Here is a 21,601-nt window from a genome sequence, read left to right on the forward strand (position 1 = left end):
GGCAGAAGTCAGCTCATAAATAGTTTTGAATGCCTGGCTTGGACTTTTATCTCCCTCACTGGGGATCCACAGAAGGGTTCAAAATAGTGGAATGAGTTGGCCAGATTTGCATTCTAGAAAGATCCTTCCGGCCCAGATAATTGAAGGGGATGAGAGAAAAGGCTGGGAAATTAATGAGGATCTATTCTATTCCCTTATCCATTATGTTAAAAAAAAAAAAAAAAAAAAACCCAAAAACAAACAACAAAAAAACCCCATCAACTAAACTCCCATTCTGACTAGAGCTCAGGACTATAAGAAATGCCAAAGAATTGCTAGTCAGACCTTCAAGCCATCAGGCAGAGGCACATTTTCTCCCTTTATTCATTTTCCTCTGACTCTCCGATCCTATCCCCAGGAAGAAAATCTCGAGGTTGGCAGGAACAGCATACTTGCTCACAAACACACATAGAATTTGCTCCCCTCAGATTTTAAAAGGGGGCTCCCATTCCCTACTTCCCCCCCTTTCTTAGAATAGGCAGTGCTATGTGACAGACTGAGAAGCAAACAAAAACCAAGCTCTTCCAGGAGCACCTCCTAATGTGGTGAGCAAGTGTAGGGATTTGTCAAACAAGTGCTGGAGACTGGTAAGCCCCTAAGTGCTTAAAAGGTACTTGTTAACTGACTAGAGGCAATATGATAGGGTGGAAAGATTACCGGCCCCCTGCAGATACAGTTCTGGTCCTGGCTCTACCACTGACTGAGTGTTGACTCTGTGATCTTGGCCAAATTACTTAACCTCTTAGGGCTTTGCTTTTCAGTCATCTGTAAAATAAGACAGATGACTAGATGCCTAAGGTCCTTTTCAGGTTTGTATTTTCTGAATCTATTTCTGATTGAAAAGCAGCCTCTTTTTTGCATCTTGAAGGAAATTTAGGAGGGCCTGAGGACAGTCAAGAGTCTTTCCGGGTCCAGGGGCCTTTACTCTTCCCTAAGCATGTAAGAACAGGGTGGTATTAGATAGGGAGAAGAAGGAAATTCTTTTTTTTTTTTTTTGTGAGGAAGATCAGCCCTGAGCTAACATCCATGCTAATCCTCCTCTATTTGCTGAGGAAGACCGGCTCTGAGCTAACATCTCAGGAGGACTGCCAATCCTCCTCCTCCTTTTTTTTCCCCCCAAAGCCCCAGTAGATAGTTGTATGTCACAGCTGCACATTCTTCTGGTTGCTGTATGTGGGACGCGGCCTTAGCATGGCCGGAGAAGCAGTGTGTTGGTGCGCACCCGGGATCCGAACCCAGGCTGCCAGCAGCAGAGCGTGCGCACTTACCCGCTAAGCCACGGGGCCAGCCCAAAGAATGAAATTCTAATGGTCTCACATCACTCTAGTATACCCCTTAGTTATGAAGGAGCAAAACGAAGTCAAACAACTATAGCAACCTTATTTCAAATACTGTCTGTACTAACTGCTAGTGCCAGAAAACAGTCTGGCAACCTGTATCCAAAATATGAAGCATCCTTATACTTGTTAACACATTAATTTTCATCTAGAAATCTATTCTAAGGAAATAATTAAATATGGAAAAAGTTTCATGCACAAATAAGTCCACAGCAGCATAATTTGTGATAATGATACGTATGAAATAGCCTAAATGTCCAGAGACATGGTTATTAGCTTACTATATTATTGAATATTCTAATAAGAAAAGTAAAATGATGATAATGACGGCAGCTGACATATACCGAACACTTACCACGTAACTGCCTTGTTGCTGGGAACAGTGTATTCTTTACTCGTTTAATCCATATAACAAGTGTATGAGGTAGGCTGATTATTCCCATTTAGAGATAAGAAATGGAAACTCAGAGAGGTTAAATAACTTTCTTAAGATCACATAGCTAACAATTGAGTGGCAGAATCAAAAAAATGATCCTAAGTTCTGGGGATGTTATGTACAGCATGGTGACTACAGTTAATACTGTACTGTATATTTGAAAGTTGCTAAGAGAGTAGATCTTAAAAGTTCCCAACACAAGAAAAAAATTTTGATGGATGTTAACCAACTTATTGTAGTAATCATTTTGTAACATATACATATACCAAATTATCATGTTGTACACCTAAAATGAAGACAATGTTATGGTATTATCAATTATATTATTATAATTATAACTATCAGTTATATTATTATTATCAATTATATCTAAATAAAACTAGAGGGGGGGGAAGGAAAAATGATCTAAACTATAATGCTATAGGACTTTAACTAAAATGCTAAGAAAATAAGAGTGATGTGATAGAGACCAACTAGGAGGGTCTAGTTTAGTCTAAGAAGTCCTCTCTGAAGAGAAGATACCTTAGCTGAGATTTGGAGACAAGAGTGAGCCAGCCATGGTAATATCTAGGGTAGGGGTGTTCCAGACAAAGGACTAGCTTTACATTATTAAGTGAAAAGAGCTTCATATAAGATTTTATCTCAAGTGTGACTATTATGATGTTTACATACAAAATAAAAAAACTGGGAAGAAGTATACTGAAACATCAAGAGTGATTGAATTTGGATGATGAGTCTACAAGCGATTTATTTTTCCTATTCTTTTTACACCCTAAATTTTCTTCAATGAAGTCATTTTCATTACTAAAAACATTTAAACTGTAACAAATAATTTTATATTAATTTTTATAATTTTATTCCCAATAAAGTTGATTTACTAAATATATACTGGAATACAATTTTTACATGTCTGTAGAACTTTTAAGGTAAATAAGTAGGCAAATCAGGAAAGTCTATCTTGATTTTTAGTTTGGAAACTAAGACAGACTATCTATAGTGCACAGACAGGGAGCTCCCAATGCTGATAAGAGAAGGCAGTGATCCTGACCAGGTACACAATAAGGATGTCCCAGTTTTTGGAATATGGCGTGTACTTCTAACAAAAAAATCCCTGGAAACGAAGCATTGACAGAAAAATCTGAATGCTTGTGGACAGAATGAAGACTTTTTCAGTTTAGAAGGATAAAGACTACAAAGCTATGATGTAAGGTTATAAAATATATAGGGTAACTGGGAACTAATTCACCAAATTATACAAAACTAGAATCATATACAAAACTAGAATCAGGGGACTTCTCAAAGAAATATGGAAGACAGTATTTTAGAAAAAAGCTAATGCTGTACATAATTGCTGCACTCATGGGACTATATTTATACACTCCCCATATTGGAGATTAGTTTGGATTGCAGAACAAAATTGGTATATAGCAACAATGACCAAGATTAGCTATCTGTAGAAATAAAGTACCCTAAGAGAAGGTATAACATACAGTGTGTGTCTCAGAAGACACGAAAACCTTCAAACCCTAAAAAGGGACCAGGTATTCCTTCAGGACGACAGCACAATTGAATATATCTGTTTACAGAAGGCCCAGGAACAGTCTAGAGAAAGAGCCTGGAGTAAGCCACACTATTTGTGGTAAGAAGACCATACTAGCACAAGAGTATTATTCTTTGGCTAGTCTAGTCCCACAGTGGAGATGAGGGCATCAGATTCTCATAGCTTAAATAAAAGAAGCCAGTCTCAAAAGGTTACATACTGTATGATTCCATTTATATGATATATTAGAAAAGGAATTATAGGACAAAAAACAGGTCAATAACTGGTAGGCATTAGGGACAGGGAGAGGGTTTGACACAGGGGAGCACCATGAAATTTTTGGGGGTGATGCAAATTGTTCTGTACTGTTTGTGGTAGTTACATGAATCTATGCAAGCATTAAAATTCATAGAACTGTACACTAAAAAGCCAATTGCACTGTATGTAAATATAAATACTACTATTACCTTTAAAAGTATGAAAATTATCATAGCTTAATGACACCAACCTACTTTCATGCGTGTAAGAAGCCCTCTAGTGATTCTAATACTAATGGGCTCCCAAACTTCACTCTGAGAAATACTGCATTAGCTATTACGATGGTCTAAGTTCCCATGTTCTGATTCCACATTCTCTGTATATTATACGGTGGAAAAGGGATGGGAAGTTGAATTCAGGAAATGGTGAGTTCTGAATACTCAGGAGATATCCAAGTGAGGGATGCTGAGTAGCTGGTTGTATACAGGGGTCTGGAGCAGAAGATCTGGGCTGGGACTACAGAGTCATCAGCATAGAGAGGACAACTGAAGTCATGGAAGTAGACGAGAATTGTCCAGGGAAAAGTATATAGTGGGAAAAGTACCTATGAAAGAACCTTAGAGAATAATGACATTTAAAGAGTGCATAGAGAGAAAGCTTGCAGAGGTATCTGAGAAGGATAAGCCAGAGGGGTAGGAGAGTATGCTGTCACAGCCAGTTAAAAAAAAAGAGGACTACATGGATCTACTGGATTTAGTAACAGAAGGATCACTGGTGACCTTGAAGAGAACAGTGTCAATGAAACAATGGAGGCAGAAGCCAGACTGTTGAGGAGTGATCAAGAGATAGAGAACTGAGGAATAAAAGGGAGGTAAGGAATTGAAGAGAGTGAGTGTAGAAAAATCTTCCGGGGATTTCTCAGAGGTATTAAGAGCATGACTCTGGAACCAAACTCTGGGTTTTGAACTGAGATTCCATCACTTGTTAGCTGTACAACTAACTTGGGTTAAGTTGTTGAACCTCTCTTAGCTCAGTTTCTTTATGTGTAAAATGGCAATTAATAGTACTTATTTCACAGGGTTATTGTGAAGCTTAAATGAATTAATAACGTAAAGCTCTGACAATAATGCCTGTCACAAAGTAAGCACTATGTAAGTGTTAGATGATAATAACATTATTATCATGGTGATAACACTATTATCATCACCACTATCACCATCTTTCAAGAAGTTTGGCCGTGAGGGGGAGGACTGACAGGGCAATAACAAGAGGATGTGGAGTTGAAGGAAGATCCCCACAACAACCCTATGAGGTAGATGTTATTTTTACCCCTGTGCACACACGAGAAAACAGAGGCTTAAAGAAGTCAAAGAACTTACTTGAAGTCACAAAAAACTAGAAAATGGTAGAATTGGGATTAGAACCCAACTTAACTAACCAAAAGCTTGAGTTACACTCTACTGTCCCATTGCCTCTTTCTCTAACATCATTACCGTCTCTCATTCTTAGCTATGAACACCCCACAGCTTCCTTTCCATAGTCTCAAAAAGAAAGACACACTGAGAGATTAGGGTAGAGAATCCCAAATTGATTCACTGCTATCTCATTAGGCCAATGTAGTTACAAAAAATAATAAAAAAAGGTTTTGAACGTTTTTAGACAAGGAATGCACTCTTTATTTTCACAGAATCCCCACACAGGGACTTGACACTTCACATTAACTGCCTGGTCCCTGATGGCATTTGTATGTGCTGTAATGCAGCCCTCGACTTAGGAAGTCAATGAGGACAAAACAGAAAGAAAACAAGATCTAAGTTACTAACTTCCTTTCAGTTTAGTGTGAAGTGTAAAGCCACCACATTCTCAGAAGTTTGGAAAGATTCACCTCTGTGAGTGGAGATAGATGAAAGGGAAATGTAACATAAATACCAAACACACCTTGATATCGTTGTCTATTCCACCAGAAATAATCTGATCACTTGTGTCATTGAAGGTCACAGCTAACACCTGGTAGGTGTTCTGAAACGTCTGGATGGCTGCTTTCTTTCGGATGTCCCAAAGCTGAAACAGAGGAACAGGAGAGTCTCTAGTAACATCACTCTAAGAAGTAATTGCACAATACATGCCTAAGTTCAAGCACTTTGTGGAAGTGAACACATCTCTAATAGGGGCCCCATTCAGAAACTTGTCTGGATATCCTAGCAACATGGTGAGAAGTGGCTACAATTTTGCCACTGTATCTGAAGGTTTGTGAACAAGTCAATTCGGTTGTATTTTCAGACTCCTTTGCTAAAGTTGGAATAAACACAGTTAATCAACATGCCCTTAGAGTGGAAATCCTCTACTAGCTTAGTTCATATATTTTTAGCACAGCAAGGATATAAGATCAGTATTTTGAAACTGTCGATCTTAACTCATTTGTGGACTACTATTTACATTAAAAAATACATAGAGAGGAGGTTACATCAGTGAAAATGGCAGAGCAGGGAATACCAAAAGATTGTCCCTCCTCTACAAAAGCAGAAAATTACCTGGCAAAAAAACTGGCAGTATCAGGCCTCTAGAAACTAATCAAAAGTTTATAGCAGGCAGGGAAGTGCTTAATGAGGAAAAAATACCTGAGTTTTACTAAGAGATTTTTGTAGTGTTTTAACTTACCCTAGCTCCATCTCCTCCTCAGCAATATCTTTGAAGACAAGAGCCCACATACTCAGTATAGGTTCCGAGTACTGCAGGGAGGAGAAGTGACCTTATTCCTTATTCTTAAAGAATTGTGATTGTTTTTACCCATCTGGTGGCTCCCTGAAGGATGAGCTAAAAGCGTCTGCTATTTTTGTTTATTGAGGAAGATTAGCCCTGGGCTAACATCTGTGCCAATTTTCCTCCACTTTATATGTGGGTTGCCACCACAGCGTGGCTGACGAGTGGTGTAGGTCTGCACCTGGGATCCGAACCCATGAATCTGGGCCGCCAAAATGCAATGCGCTGAACTTAACCACTACGCCATGGGGCTGGCACCCCAAAGGGTCTGCTTTTATTCTGCCTAACTGGGAAATCTCCCAGGGCAGAGGCATCTGTCCAAAATATTTAAAGGCAAATGCATTAACCTCTACTGGCCGAGACAAAGGGGTAACAGTTGGGGTAAACAAAAGAAAAACCAAAAAACTAGTAAGGAAAGGCTGGGGAATGGGATAATTTGGAGAATAAGGGCATTCAAAAGTTCTGACATATTCCTGGGACTCCAGAAGGCCACTCATATGCCCATGGCTGGGCACATGCTCAGAAACAACCTGAGAAGGCCCTATGCTCTCATCTCTTGCTGGCCTGCAGGCTCTGCACAAGCAGGAAGTGAAGGCTAACACAGAGTTGTAAACTGGCTGAGAGGTGAAGGCAGGCCCCAACACACAGATTGCAGAGGCAATCTGCAAAGACTGGGAGAGTATCCCCTTCCCATTAAGAAAATTCCTGCCAAATTATTAGCAAATCACTAAGCTAATGAAACAGAGACTTCAGTGGCTACACACGACAAGGAATACACACAAAATTACTTCAGAAAATTCACGAAACAAATACAACTACAAGAAGCAGCAACAACAAACCCCAGGGAGAATCTAATTTCCAGAGTTGCCACATAACATCCAGTTTTCATTATGAGGCATGTAAAGAAGCAAAAAAGTATGGCTTAAACAGAAGAAAAACAGAAATTAATAATCTTTTCAACAAATGATACTTGGACTAGATAACCACACGCGAAAGAATGAAGCTAGACCCTTACCTCACACCATACGTAAAACTTCAACGTGGATCAAAGAACTAAATGTAAAAGCTAAAACTATGAAAATCTTAGGAAAAACATAGGGGTAAATCTTCATGACCTTGGATTTGGCAATGAATTATTAGATATGACATGAAAAGCACAAGTGACAAAAGAAGAAACAGACAAATTGGACTTCATAAAAGTAAAATAAGCTTTTGTACATCAAAGAATAGTACCAAGAAAATGAGAAGCCAATCGACAGTGGGAGAAAATATTTGCAAATCATATTTCTGATAAAGGTCTAGTATCCAAATAAAGAACTCGTAAACCCAACAACGAAAGTACAAAGAGCCCAATTAATAAGTGGGCAAAAGACTTGAATAAACATTTCTCCATATAAAGATATAAAAATGCCCAACAAGCACATGAAAAGATGCTTCACACCATAAATCATTTCAGAAATGCAAATCAAAGCAAAAATTAGATACTACTTCACACTCACTAGAATGGTTATAAAAAAACCCCAAAAAACACACACAGAAAATAACAAGTGTCGATGAGGATGTGGAGAAATCGGAACCCTCACACATTATTGGTGGGAATATAAAATGATGTGGCTACTGTGGAAGTTTGGACATTTCCCAAAAAGTTAAAAAGAGAATTACCATATGACCCAGCAATCTCATTCTTAGACACATACTCAAGAGAAATGAAAACAGGTGTTCAAACAAAAATTTGTACATGAATGTTTGTAGCAGCGTTATTCATAATAGTTTTAAAAAGTGGAAACAGAACCAGCCCTGATGGCCTAGTGGTTAAAGTTTGGTGCGCTCTGCCTTAGTGACTCGGGGTTCGGCTCCTGGGTGTGGAACCACACCACTCAGCTGTCAGTAGCCATGCTGTGGCGGCGGCTCACATGGAAGAACTAGAAGGACCTACAACTAGAATATACGACTATGTACTGGGGCTTTGGGGAGGAAAAAAGATAAAGTGGAAACAACCTAATATCCATCAACTGATGCATGGATAAACAAAAGGTGTATAGTCATACAATGGAATATTATTTAGCTATAAAAAGGAATGAAGTATCGATACAGGCTACAATATGATTAACTCTGAAAACATGCTAAGTGAAAGAAACCAGACATAAAAGACCACAAGTATGATTCTATTTATATGAAATATCCAGAATAGGCAAGTCTGTAGAGACAGAAGAGTAGATTACTGGTTGCCAGGGGCTGGAAGGTAGAGGAAAAGTGGTGACTGCTTAATGGGTATGGGGTTTCTTTTTGCGCGTGATGAAAATGTTCTGGTATTAGAATGTGGTGATGGTCACACAACATTGTGAATGTACTAAAAGCCACTGAATTGTGTACTTTTTAAAGTGGTTGAAATGGTGAATTTTATGTTATGTAAATTTTACCTCAATAAAAAAAATTACAGAGAAGACAGTGAATGTCACATAAAGAAAGAGTTGGTTCAGAAGCACATACAGGTGTATTGAGGGGAGTATATATTGGGTCACAGTATAAAATGTATTCCTTAATGTACATTGTGATAAAAAATGTTTAAAATTTACCATGCTTAGACTATCTAGTTTAATCCAAACTTTTATAGATGAGAAAACTAAAGCTCAAAGAAGGAACTGACTTGAAGAACACCCAGGAAGTCAACAGCAAAATGAGGACTAGGGTTTAGTACTGTCTGATTCTATTATATTAATGTTGTATTAACTTTAAAGTGTAAAATGTGTGCTAATTTCTTATAATTACTAAACTAATATATATATATTTTAAAAAGTTAAACATTTATTTTATTTTTAAATTTTATTTATTTATTTTTTCCCCCAAAGCCCCAGTAGACAGTTGTATGTCATAGCGGCACATCCTTCTAGTTGCTGCATGTGGGACGTGGCCTCAGCATGGCCGGAGAAGCGGTGCGTCAGTGCGCACTCGGGATCCGAACCCAGGCCGCCAGCAGCGGAGCGCATGCACTTAACCGCTAAGCCACGGGGCCGGCCCTAAACATTTATTTATTTTATTTTTTTTTTTTTTGTGAGGAGATCAGCCCTGAGCTAACATCCGCCAATCTTCCTCTTTTTTTTTTTTTTTTTTCCCCGCTGAGGAAGACGGCCCTGGGCTAACATCGGTGCCCATCTTCCTCCATTTTATATGGGACGCCGCCACAGCATGGCTTACCAAGCAGTGCGTCGGTGTGCGCCCGGGATCCGAACCAGCGAACCCCGGGCCGCCGCAGCGGAGCGCGCGCACTTAACCGCTTGCGCCACCGGGCCGGCCCCTAAACATTTATTTTTAATGGCTGTTTGATTTATTAATAAAAGGAGAGGAAAGAACTTATAATACAACATAGGTCTACATTTTTGAAGTGTGGATAATAGGGCCTAGAAATGTTTCAACAAATGACTAACAGACTTGAGAAGATGAACCATGGGGAAATGTGTTTTTTTTTTTGCTGAGGGAAATTCACCCTGAGCTAACATCCGTTGCCAACCTTCCTCTTTTTTTCCTTTTTTTAAATGTGAGCTGCCACCACAGCATGGCCGCTAACAGATAAGTAATGTAGGTTTGCCCCTGGTAACTGAACCCCAGCCTCTGAAGCAAAGCGTGCCCAAACTTACCCACTAGGCCACCAGGGCTGACCACCATCGGGAAATGTTTTAAGAGCATGGGTCATTTCATTCAGAAGAGAAAGACCTTGGGTGACTGTGTTCCAAGTTTTAAAAGACTGTCACAAAAAAGACAGGGATAAGCCATGGAATCTTAGTAAAGGCCAGGGGATTAAATTCAACCCTGTGGTAAACAAGTAGAGACTGAGATGTCTCTGTGCCAAGTTGCCTCTTTCTCCAAATTCTCATGGTTTAGCATGAAAAGTAGTTTCTACTTCATTCATGGAAACATGAGCTAGAAGGGCTTCAGTTTAGTCACTCAGATAAATGGTCAGATAAATGGTCCAAAAAGAGTGCTTCACTCCTCTTCTAGAGACTCACCCCCTGCCTGTCAACGCCTCTGGCCATAGAATCAAGTCCAAACCTCCTAGCTAAGTATACAAGGCCTTGATAATCTAGCTCCTACATATCTTACCAGACTTACTATAATCTCTGTCTTAACAGATATTCTCTACTTAGGTCAAATCAGTCTTTGTCTTGATCCTAAAAGCTATGGCAGCCACTTAAAGTTTCATTCAAATATTTTAGAATTTTAGTTCCAGACAACCATCATTTTTAAAAGATTATCTTACTTTGAAACATTCACAAACTTACAAAAAACAAGCTGAAAGTAAAAGAGAACATTGTTTTTGCCTAAATAATTTGAGAGTTGCTGACCTAATGCTCCCTCGCTCCTAGATACTTTAGTGTGTTTAACCTACAAAGATATTCTCCTACATAACCTCAACACAACCATCAGAATCAAGAAATTAACACGGATACATTACTACCACCTGATCCTCGGATCTCATTCAGGTTTTACAACTTGTCCCAATAATGGCTTTTATTGCAAAAAGATTTAGTTTGGAATCATGTATTGAATTTAGCTGTCATGTTTCTTTCTTTCTTTTTTTTTTTGTGAGGAAGACTAGCCCTGAGCTAACATCCATGCCAATCTTCCTCTTTTTTTTTGGCTGAGGAAGGTTGGCCCTGGGCTAACATCCGTGCCCATCTTTCTCTACTTTATACGGGACACCGCCACAGCATGGCTCGACAAACGGTGCGTTGGTGCACCCGGGATCTGAACCTGTGAACCCCGGGCCGCCAAAGTGGAGCGTGTACACTTAACGGCTGCGCCACTGGGCCGGCCCCAGCTGTCATGTTTCTTTAGTCTCCTTCAGCCTGCAAGAGTTTCTCAGACTTTCCTTGAGTTTCATTACCTTGACATTTCTCAAAATTACAGGACGGTTATTTTGTAGAATGTCCCTCACTTTGGGTTTGTCTGAGGTCCCCTCATGATCAGATTAAAGTTGCGCATCTTTGGCGAGAATATCACTGAGGTGGTGCTGCACTTGCACTGTATCCTATCGAGTGGCTCACAGTTTTGATTTGTCCCATTACTAGTAATGTTCAATTCGCTCATCTGATTAAGATGTTCTTTGGACAAGCTTTCTTGCACAAGATCTTCCAGGCTCAGCATGTACTTCCCTGCCCAGTCTTGACATAAAGAGCCCTGGTTCCTTTTAGTGGAAAGTGGTATTTAAAGGCCAGACCTGGGCAGTAGAGGTGCTCATTGCTATTGGGGTGGTGGTGTTCCTAAACTCTCTCAGTGGACAGTTAGGCAATATATGCAGGCATACACACATCTATAAACTCACATTTACATCTATTTTTTTCCTATCCTATCTGTTTATATATTGAACCACATGAGTTCACATTGATACTTCCAATTCAATACCAACAACACAAGACGCATTTTAGTTTTCTCTCTTTCTGTATTGGTAACTTGCTGACAGTGAGAAATGTGCCTCCCATTACGCTTATTTACTTATGTGCATCAAGCTTCCTGTATGTAACCAAGCTCCCATACCCTTTTCCACCCTTCTCCCGCATGGATGTCCTCCTTTCTCTGTTTGAACTGTGATTCCTATTCTGGGCTGACCCTATGTGGACCCCCTCCTTATCCTATTTGGGTCATCCCTCTGTGTGAATGCCTCCTTCATTCTGCTTTGGCTCCAATATCCCTCTCCAGGCTGCCCTTCCCCAGGGACGCCATCCTTACCCTGCTCAGCCTCAGACTCCCTACCTGAACTGCGCCCACCTTGTGTGGGCACCCCTCAGCTCAGGCTCTGACAACCACACTGTCTCCAACATTACTCTGCTGGGGCACTGACTCTCCACGCTGGGCTGCTCCCCCTTGCTCACCCTCCAATTCCCCATAGTGGGCTACCTATCCTGTGTTGTGTGGATGCCCTCCTTAGCCTATTCAGTTCCCATCTCCCTCTACTGGACGGCCCCCATCCTGTATGGATACTCTCCTCACCTCACTTGGGCTCTGACACCCAACTCTGGGCAACTTTGGCCCACCCTACCTCTAACCCTAACAACCCTCCTCGTTTTGGTTTACGTAACGGCACTAGTGAATCGTTCGTGAAAGGGAACAATTCATATATATATATGATTTCACTTAATTGCTTTATTAGAAAAAAGAATGAATTGCTAAAAAATCTGAAAAGTATTGCTATGGATAATACCCAGGATATCATTTTTAGACTGAAAATGCAAGAGTTACTGAAATCTTTGCTTTCTGTTGAGAAATCTGACAAGTAAAGAGCAACATGACGTTTTCCCCCCTTGATAAGCAGAGGTTATTCAATTCTTGTACTTACAAACCTAGTAATAGAAAACAAAGCATTCAACTTGACAAGTAACTAAAAGGCATATATAAAAGGCTGTTCAATGAAGCATTAATTACAAATAATATGTTGAAATTAAAAATAAGGAACTGGTCAAAAAGTAGTCACCTTTAGGTGATGTGACATGTTGCACATTTAAAAAATATTACCTTGAGTAATAAAGTTAAAATAATTATTTCATATCCTGTTCAACTAAGGGAGAAGAGAAGCAAGAAACTGAAAGAGGAAAGGATAAAAAAGACAGACATAGGGCCGGTCCCCTGGCTTAGCGGTTAAGTGTGCGCGCTCCGCTGCTGGCGGCCCGGGTTCGGATCCCGGGTGTGCACCGACGCGCCGCTTCTACGGCCATGCTGAGGCCGCGTCCCACGTACAGTGACTAGAAGGATGTGCAGCTATGGCATACAACTATCTACTGGGGCTTTGGGGGAAAAAATAAATAAATAAAATTATAAAAAAAAAGACAGACATATATTCACAATGGAGGGTAGTAGGAAAAGAAAAAGCTAAGGACAGACAGACAAACATGAGGACAAAGATAAAGACGAAAAGACAAAATGAAAGAAAGTGAGAGAAAAGGTAAAGGAAGAAAAGGAGAAAATAAACAAGAATAAGTTTCTAGATGTTTATGACAGCAGGTCCTCAATAAATGTTTGTTAACAAAATTCATTAGGGCACTCTCATCTCTTACTGCCTTTTGAAATGCCAATTATCAAATCAGCTAGTGTTAAGACTCTCCAACTACAGTACACCTAGATTAAGAGCTCTGGGCTTCAGAACCATTCCTAAGCCACAGACTCTCCTCCTAGCCAAGCACCAAGGGGTCCCAAGTGATTAGGTATATTATAAAAACCATTTAGTAGAAAAACATCTCAAAGCAGATAATCTAGTACGTCATTGTCACCATCTTTAATTATGAAAAAAAGCAAATTCATTTAAAAAAGCAACAATCATATGTTTAGTGTGATTTCTCAGATGTACTACTATGAAGTCTCTCCGTGTTTAATCATTAAAATACCAGAGTCCAAAATTAGTGCCAAGGAAAGAATAAAATGGTTGGTACTACAAAGCAGTGTGCCCCTGAAGTAAGTTACCATGTCTAGGCCTCATTTTCCTCACTTCTAAAATGAGGATGCTGAGTGAGATCAGTGGTTCCCAAAATGTCAGACCTGCTCCATCAAATGATTTGAGGAACATGTTTAAAATTATACTTCTTAAAAACATAGTATCATTTATATTAGCATTCACAAAACGAACTACTTAGATATAAATTTAACAAATTATGTACAAGATCTATATGAGGAAAACTTCAAAACTCTGATGAACAAAATCAAAGAACTAAATAAGTGGAGAGATACTCCATGCTTGTGACTAGGAAGACTCAGTATTGTCAAGATGTCAGTTCTTCTCAACTTTTTTTTTTTTTATAATTTTATTTATTTATTTATTTTTTCCCCCAAAGCCCCAGTAGATGGTTGTATGTCATAGCTGCACATCCTTCTAGTTGCTGTATGTGGGACGCAGCCTCAGCATGGTCGGAGAAGCGGTGCGTCTGCACGCCCGGGATCCTAACCTGGGCCGCCAGCAGCGGAGTGCACACACTTAACCGCTAACTAAGCCACGGGGCCGGCCCAGTTCTTCTCACCTTGATCTATAGATTCAGTGCAATCCCCAACAAAATTCCAGCAAGTTATTTTGCGGAAATCAACAAATTGATTGTAAAGTTTATATGGAGAAACAAAAGACCCAAAATTGCCAACATAATATTGAAGGAGAACAACAAAGTTGGAGACTGACATTACCCGACTTCAAGACTTACTATAAAGCTACAGTAACCAAGACAGTGTGGTACTGGCAAAAGAACAGACAGATAGATCAATGGAAGAGAACAGAGAGCCCAGAAATAGACGCCCATAAACACAGTCAACTGATCTCTGACAAAAGAGCAAAGGCAATACGATGGAGTAAACGTAGTTTCTTCAACAAATGGTGCTGGAACAACTGGACGTCCACATGCAAAAAAATGACTAGACACAGACCTTGCACCTTTCAAAAAATTAACTCAAAATGGATCACAAATATAAAATGTAAAATATAAAACTCCTAGAAGGTAACACAGAAGAAAACCTAGATGACCTTGGGTATGGTAATGACTTTTTAGATACAACACCAACGGCACAATCCATGAAAAGAAATAATTGATAGCTGTACTTCATTAAAATTAAAAACTTCTGCTCTGTGAAAGACAATGTCAAGAGAACAAGAAGACAAGCTACAGACCGAGAGAAAATAGTTGCAAAAGACATATCTGATAAAGGACTGTTATCCAAAATATACAAAGAATTCTTAAAACTCAGCAATAAGAAAACAAACAACCCGATTAAAAAATGAGCTAAAGACCTGAAAAGACACCTCACCAAAGATATTCAGATGACAAACATATGAAAGATGCTCCTTTTCACATGTCATCAGGGAAATGCAAATTAAACCAACAATGAAATACCACATCTATTAGAAAGGCCAAAATCCAAAACACTGACAACACCAAATACTAATGAGGATGTTGAGCAATCAGGACTTCTCATTCATTGCTGATGGGAATGCTAAATGGTACAGCCACTTTGGAAGACAGATTGGCAGTTTCTTACAAAACTAAACATACTCTTACCATATGACCCAGCAATAGCGCTGCTCAGTATTTACCCAAAGGAGTTGAAAACTTAGGTTCAACAAACACCTGCACACGAATGTTTACGGCAGCTTTATTCGCAAATGCCAACTCTTGGAAGCAACCAAGATGTCCTTCAGTAGGTGAATGGATAAACAAACTGTGGTACATCCAGACAAAAAAATACTATTCAGAGCTAGAAAGAAATGAGCTACGAAGCCATGAAAAGACATGGAAGAGCCTTAAATGCATATTACTAAGTGAAAGAAGCCAATCTGAAAAGGCTACATACTGTATGATTCCAACTATACAACATTCCGGAAAAGGCAAGACTATGGAGACCGTAGAAAGATCAGTGGTTGCCAGGGGTTGGGAAGGATCAATAGGTGGAGCACAGAGGATTTTTAGTGCAGTGACAATACTCTGTATGATGCCATAGCAATGGATCTATGTCATTATACATTTGTCCAAACCCAAAGAATGTACAACACTAAAAGTGAACCCTGATGTAAAGTATGGACTTTGGGTGATTATGATGTGTCAATGTAGGTTCACCAATTGCTAACAAACGTACCACTCTGTTGAGGGACATTGATAATGGGGGAAGGCTATGCATGTGTGAGGGCAGTGGGTATATGGGAAATCTCTGTCCCTTCCCCTCAATCTTGCTGTGAACCTAAAAGGGCTCTAAAATAATAAAGTCTTTTTTTTTTTTTTAAATAATTTTATTTATTTATTTTTTCCCCCAAAGCCCCAGTAGATAGCTGTATGTCATAGCTACACATCCTTCCAGTTGCTGTATGTGGGACATGGCCTCAGCATGGCCGGAGAAGCGGCGCGTCGGTGCGCACCCGGGATCCGAACCCGGGCCGCCAGCAGCAGAGCGCGTGCACTTAACCGCCAAGCCACGGGGCCGGCCCATTATAATAAAGTCTTAATTAAAAAAAAATTCCCATCCCGACCTACTGAACCAGAATCTGGGTATTTTTTTTGTTTTTCCTGAGGAAGACTGGCCCTGCGCTAACATCCATGCCCATCTTCCTCTACTTTATATGGGACGCTGCCACAGCATGGCTTGACAAGCAGTGCATCGGTGCACGCCCGGGATCCGAACCGCCGAACCGCCGAACCCCGGGCTGCCGCAGCGGAGCACGCGCACTTAACTGCTTGCACCATGGGGCCAGCCCCAAATCTGGGTATTTTTAACAGGTTCTTCAAGTGATTCTGATATGCAGACAGATTGGAAATCATTGGACTAAATGACCTTTAAGATCCCATCCTGTGTTACTCTACCATTGACTTTTTTATATACTGACTAATTTAACAATAGCCTTGTAAGACGTGACTATTACTGTCACTGTTCTAAAGTTTGGGAAACTGAGGATCAGAAAAGTAAACTGGCCAAGATCACACAATTAAGTAAACAGTTGAGCCAAGAATCCAATTCAGGTGGTCTATTTTATTCCAAGTCACAATGGTTATATACGGTTCTAATATGATTCTGTAAGATATATTAAAAAATTGCTTATTATTTTAAACTTATTTAAAAAAGCATCTGTTTTGAGAAATGACTGCTAAGACAAAGTTGTGGAGAGGAAGGTACAGCACAGGCGGGAAGGCAAGGTAAGGTTCACATTATGTCACCTCAGAAGCTGCAACACACAGACAGACAACACTCACCTTAACTGTGCCATCGTCACTGCCAGTGCAGACAAGCTGGGGGCCCCTCCTGGCCGGATAACAGGAATTCACAAAGGAAGTATGTCCCTTCAGCCTTTTAACCCTCTCGCCTGTTTCACTATCCCACACAGCCACAGTTTTATCTGTGGATGCTGAGAAGAGCATACTAGAAGGTAAGAGGAAGAACAAAAAAGAAATAAGTGAAGACAAACAACAGCAGCCTATCTTTCCTTCTTGCCAAAATGTGCCAAACTCTTCAAGATCACTGACATCTTGTGCTCTGAGTTTGGCATGTGATGCTGTAATGCCTCACCCTACCTACTAAAATCTTACTGGTGCTCCGGATGCAGTTACAAGGTCTAACCTGTGAAATGTAAAAAGAAACTTCCTTCTGCAGCCCCCATGACATACTATACATCTAACACAGCAGTTTTCTCAGCCTTTTCCTCCTTGTGATAGACAAAACTTTACACATAAGACGTCCTCCTCCTTGAAAACGTTTAACCCCTCCCTGCTGCAGAGGGAAGACAGTCCGGCAATTCCTGACCCAATGGCTCAGTAATTCCAATCCTTTCTCTAAAAATCAAAGCTTTTATTTTGTCTCTGAGGATGATTTCTAAGATATAATTGATCTTATAATGCTTTCTTTACTCAAATATTAACAGGAAAAATCTATACAAGGCTATGTACCAGTTGATTCAGGGAACCCTAAGATTTTAGAGGTCAGAGGTGTAAAACAATGAGTATTTACTGAAATAACAAGTAGGATTAATTAACTTTGTATAACCACATTTCTATTTTATCTATAGTTATTCTAAAATTACACAATCATTGAAATGTTTATGATAAACAGATATGTTAGTGAATAATGTTAAAGGAAAACAGTAGACAAGATTGTACATGTAGCTCTAACATATATGTAAAAACCAAACAGTTTTGAGTGGAAAAAAGGCTTGAGAAAAACGTATCATAATATTAACAATGATTATCTTTGGAGTGCTAGGAATATAGGCTATTTTTTCATTTTTCTGTTTTTTTTTTTTTTTGAGCTTCTCAAAATAAATATCTTATTACTTTTATAATAAAAAAGACTAATTTCTACAAATAAAAATTATTTTGTTTTACGGTCTTAAAAAAGAAACAAATTTGTCTGGACTGTTGATATTAGAAATGACAGAGATAATGTATTTATAAAGGCACACATGGAACAATAAGCACCTCACTTGGTGTGGCGATGACAGGATAATAAATTAGTTGCCCAAAACGCAGTAGTTTTTGACAGCATGGTCCCTGAGAGAGAAAACTCAAGAATGAAATGTGAAAGGATGCCAAGAAGAATTAGTATGAGAAGCAGCTGTCATTCCACAACACAGAATACTCACCTGCCATCTGTGTTGTAATGCAGTTCCATCACGGCTCCACTGTGTCCCTTCAATGTAGCATAGTTATCGCAGTCACCATACACATTCCACAATACTATTAGGGAGACAGAGGTTTTGTGAGCATTACTAGGCAAAAGAAAACTCATTACTAGCCATGGAAACGGTACTTATGAATGTACCAGAACAACAGTTCTGAAATTATACTCCCTTGGAACACTACTGGTTCCACCAGCTAGACCAATTCTCCAGACACTAAAACAAAAATAAAACAGTATTTTCACTTTTCATAAAGTTAAAAAAATTTCGTTAATGGATATAATTTTTTAAATCTTAAGTTTTTTTTCTGTAATTTTAAAAACGTTGACACTCACTACTACTTGTCTGCTCTGAGTATATAAGCGGATGGCAAAATGATGGCACTTATGGAAAACCTAGGAAGCTGCAACTGACTTGAAAGTCACATAGCAATGATTTTATACTACATTTACTCATTCCACAGGTACTAAGTACCTATTACGCACCAGGTGCTGGGGTAAAATGAGGTAAACAAATAGACATAGCTCCTATCCTCAGGGAGCCTGGTCTAGCAAACAGTGAAGTTTGGTGAGTATTATTAAGGAGCACCTTCACACAGGAGAAGGTACATATGTAGTTATTTTTCTGCTGATAAAACTGTTTCTAGTTTGTTTGATGAAATTAAGCATATCAGTAATTCAAGGATGTTCTGCAAAGATCCCTAAGCCTTCCAGATACTCGGCCGACCAGTAAATTTAAGGATTACAGAACTAGAACATCTAAATCAAAACACTGAAGACAGATATCATCCACCTTGAGGTACAGAGTTATAAGCAGAGCCAAAGGACTCAATTCATCTCACAATGTGGCAAACGATGCCAGAAGGCAAAAAGTCAGATGTTTCTGTTATCTTCTCTCTTGCTTTTCCTAATGACTCCCCAAACTGATTTTTTCTACCTATTCCTCAAAAACGGGTATTCCCGACTAGTAGCTGAGAATTTGGTAGCAGATCCTAATGATGTATAGGTAGATTATCCAAGCGAGTTGTCACTTTAGGATCCCTTCCTTCCTTCCTATATGCTAAGATTCTGAAAGTGGATCAGGAGGAGAGCCTCATACCTTTGGGAAAAAGTTCTCTATTACTCCCATTAACCTGTTAAACATGGATCTCTTATCTTGCAAAATCAGCTCAAGATTTGCCTCCATGAGGAAGATAGTCTCAAACTACAGCAACTCACCTTCTAACTAGTAACGTAATTCCTTCTGTATTTACCACATGGACCCCCAAGTTCTACACCCAAGATTATTCAGCATTTTCTTGATCCTATTTTAGCATGTTAGCTGTAGTTTGTCATGTGACCAACTCAGACTGATACCTTCTGTGGCACTGAAGGTTTTAAAAATAATCACTATCGGGAAGAGAGCGATCACTCCAGATTCAAAAACTATGCCTTACATATTAGTCGGTCAAATCCTGCAGATGCTAAGGTGGATCCATTGGGGTGAAACTTGCAGCAGTACACTTCCCCTTCATGTCCTGAGAGAAGCATGATTGGGGCTTGAAGGGAGGAACATCTTGGAGGGCCCTACACAAAAGAGAGAGGTACAGGGTAGTCACTGCATACAGACCAAGGAGGCTGCACAATTGTGGAGGCGGGGGTGGGTGGAGGAAAAAGACAAGGGAAACAATGAGTGAACGAATTTCTTCTGATTTAGAGAATGACAGCTCTTCTCACATAACTTACACCTCCAATTTGATACTCTCCTGCTGAGGTTTCCAGGGTCTACCTGTTATACTAACACTCCTCCTTCCTCACTCTGCTCCTGTCCCATAGCCAACTTTTAATTGCTCAAACATGTTAAGCTCATTTCTGCCTCAGGATCTTTACACTTTTGTTGCCCCTGACAGGAATCCTCTTCCCCTAGATCTTCCTGTGTTTGGCTCCTTTCAAATGTTTCCTCTTCAGAAAGTCTTTCCTGGATCATTCAAACTCAAGCAGTGCCCCACTGCCCCTCTAGTCCATGAACCCTACTGTATTCCCTCACAGCACTTATTACTACCTGAAATTACCCTCCTTATGTATTTGTTTACATATTTTGTCTTTATTCCCTACTAGAAAAGAAGCTCTGTGAGTGCAGGGCCCCTGCCTGGGTCATTCAACACTGTTTTCCCAGTCTCTAGTTCAATTAAAGAATGAATGATTGAACTGAGCTTCCCAACAACCCTGCAAGGTACAGATTATTGGGGAAAGTAGTTTTGATTATGGTCTCAACATAAGCCTACTCTTGGGCAATTCACCGAAACCTGGGCTGATATTCTTACTTGTCAGTGGAAGAATAAGTACACTATCAATAATCCCCAAATCTCTTCAGTAATTTCCAGCTTACTCATTTATTAAGAAAAATACTACGTGCCAAGCACTGTTCTAGGCACTGGGAAAACAGCAGTGAACAAAATAAACAATGGAGTTTGTGTTCTAGTGGGAAGGAGGGAGGGACAGAGAGAACAACTAGAACCTACAGATGGTGGTACAACAGAAAAAGCAGCAATGTGGGTTAGTGAGTACTAGGTATTGCAATTTAAAATACGCTGGTAAGGACAGTCCTCACTGAAAGAGGGATATGTGAGCAAAAATTTGGAGATGTGTGTAAACCATGCACACATTTGGAAGAAGAGTATTCAAGTAGAGGGAGCAGCAAATGCAAAGGCTGTGAGGCAGGAGCACGGAAGCCAGTGTCACTGGAGCAGGGTGAGCAATGGAAAATTGGTAGATCAGAGACGTAAAGGCAAAGCCGGCAAAAGACTGTAAGGATTCTAGTTGTACTCGGAGTGAAGTGGAAAGCCACTGAAAGTTTTCAGCAGAGAGTAACATGATCTGCCAGTTTAGAAGAACTCCTCTGGCTGCTGGATTGAGAATAGACTGATTACATAATAGCAGAAACAGGAATACCAGTTAGGACTCTACAGCAATAATCAGATAACAACATAATAGTATATAATAATAATAATGAGATAATAATAGCTTAGACCACAAGTTAGTGATGGAGGCCACAGCAATTCTGTATATATTTTGAGGACAACACCAAACAGGATTTGCCGACCGGCTGGTTGAGGAGTTGAGAGAGGGGGG

General features: G+C 39.8%; 1 protein-coding gene across 1 annotated transcript in view; it reads right to left on the reverse strand.

The window, feature by feature from the left end:
• SNRNP40 (small nuclear ribonucleoprotein U5 subunit 40) overlaps window positions 1-21,601 on the reverse strand; it is a 34,865-nt gene that overhangs the window by 12,411 nt on the left and 853 nt on the right. The window contains exons 2-5 of the mRNA XM_058553492.1: window positions 19,927-20,056; window positions 18,456-18,549; window positions 17,074-17,239; window positions 5,549-5,671 (exon numbers count right to left, since the gene is read on the reverse strand). Coding sequence (XP_058409475.1) covers window positions 5,549-5,671; window positions 17,074-17,239; window positions 18,456-18,549; window positions 19,927-20,056 — 513 coding nt within the window. The remainder of the gene's footprint in view (window positions 1-5,548; window positions 5,672-17,073; window positions 17,240-18,455; window positions 18,550-19,926; window positions 20,057-21,601) is intronic.

Source organism: Diceros bicornis, chromosome 13, assembly GCF_020826845.1.
Source record: "Diceros bicornis minor isolate mBicDic1 chromosome 13, mDicBic1.mat.cur, whole genome shotgun sequence".
NCBI lineage: Eukaryota > Metazoa > Chordata > Mammalia > Perissodactyla > Rhinocerotidae > Diceros > Diceros bicornis.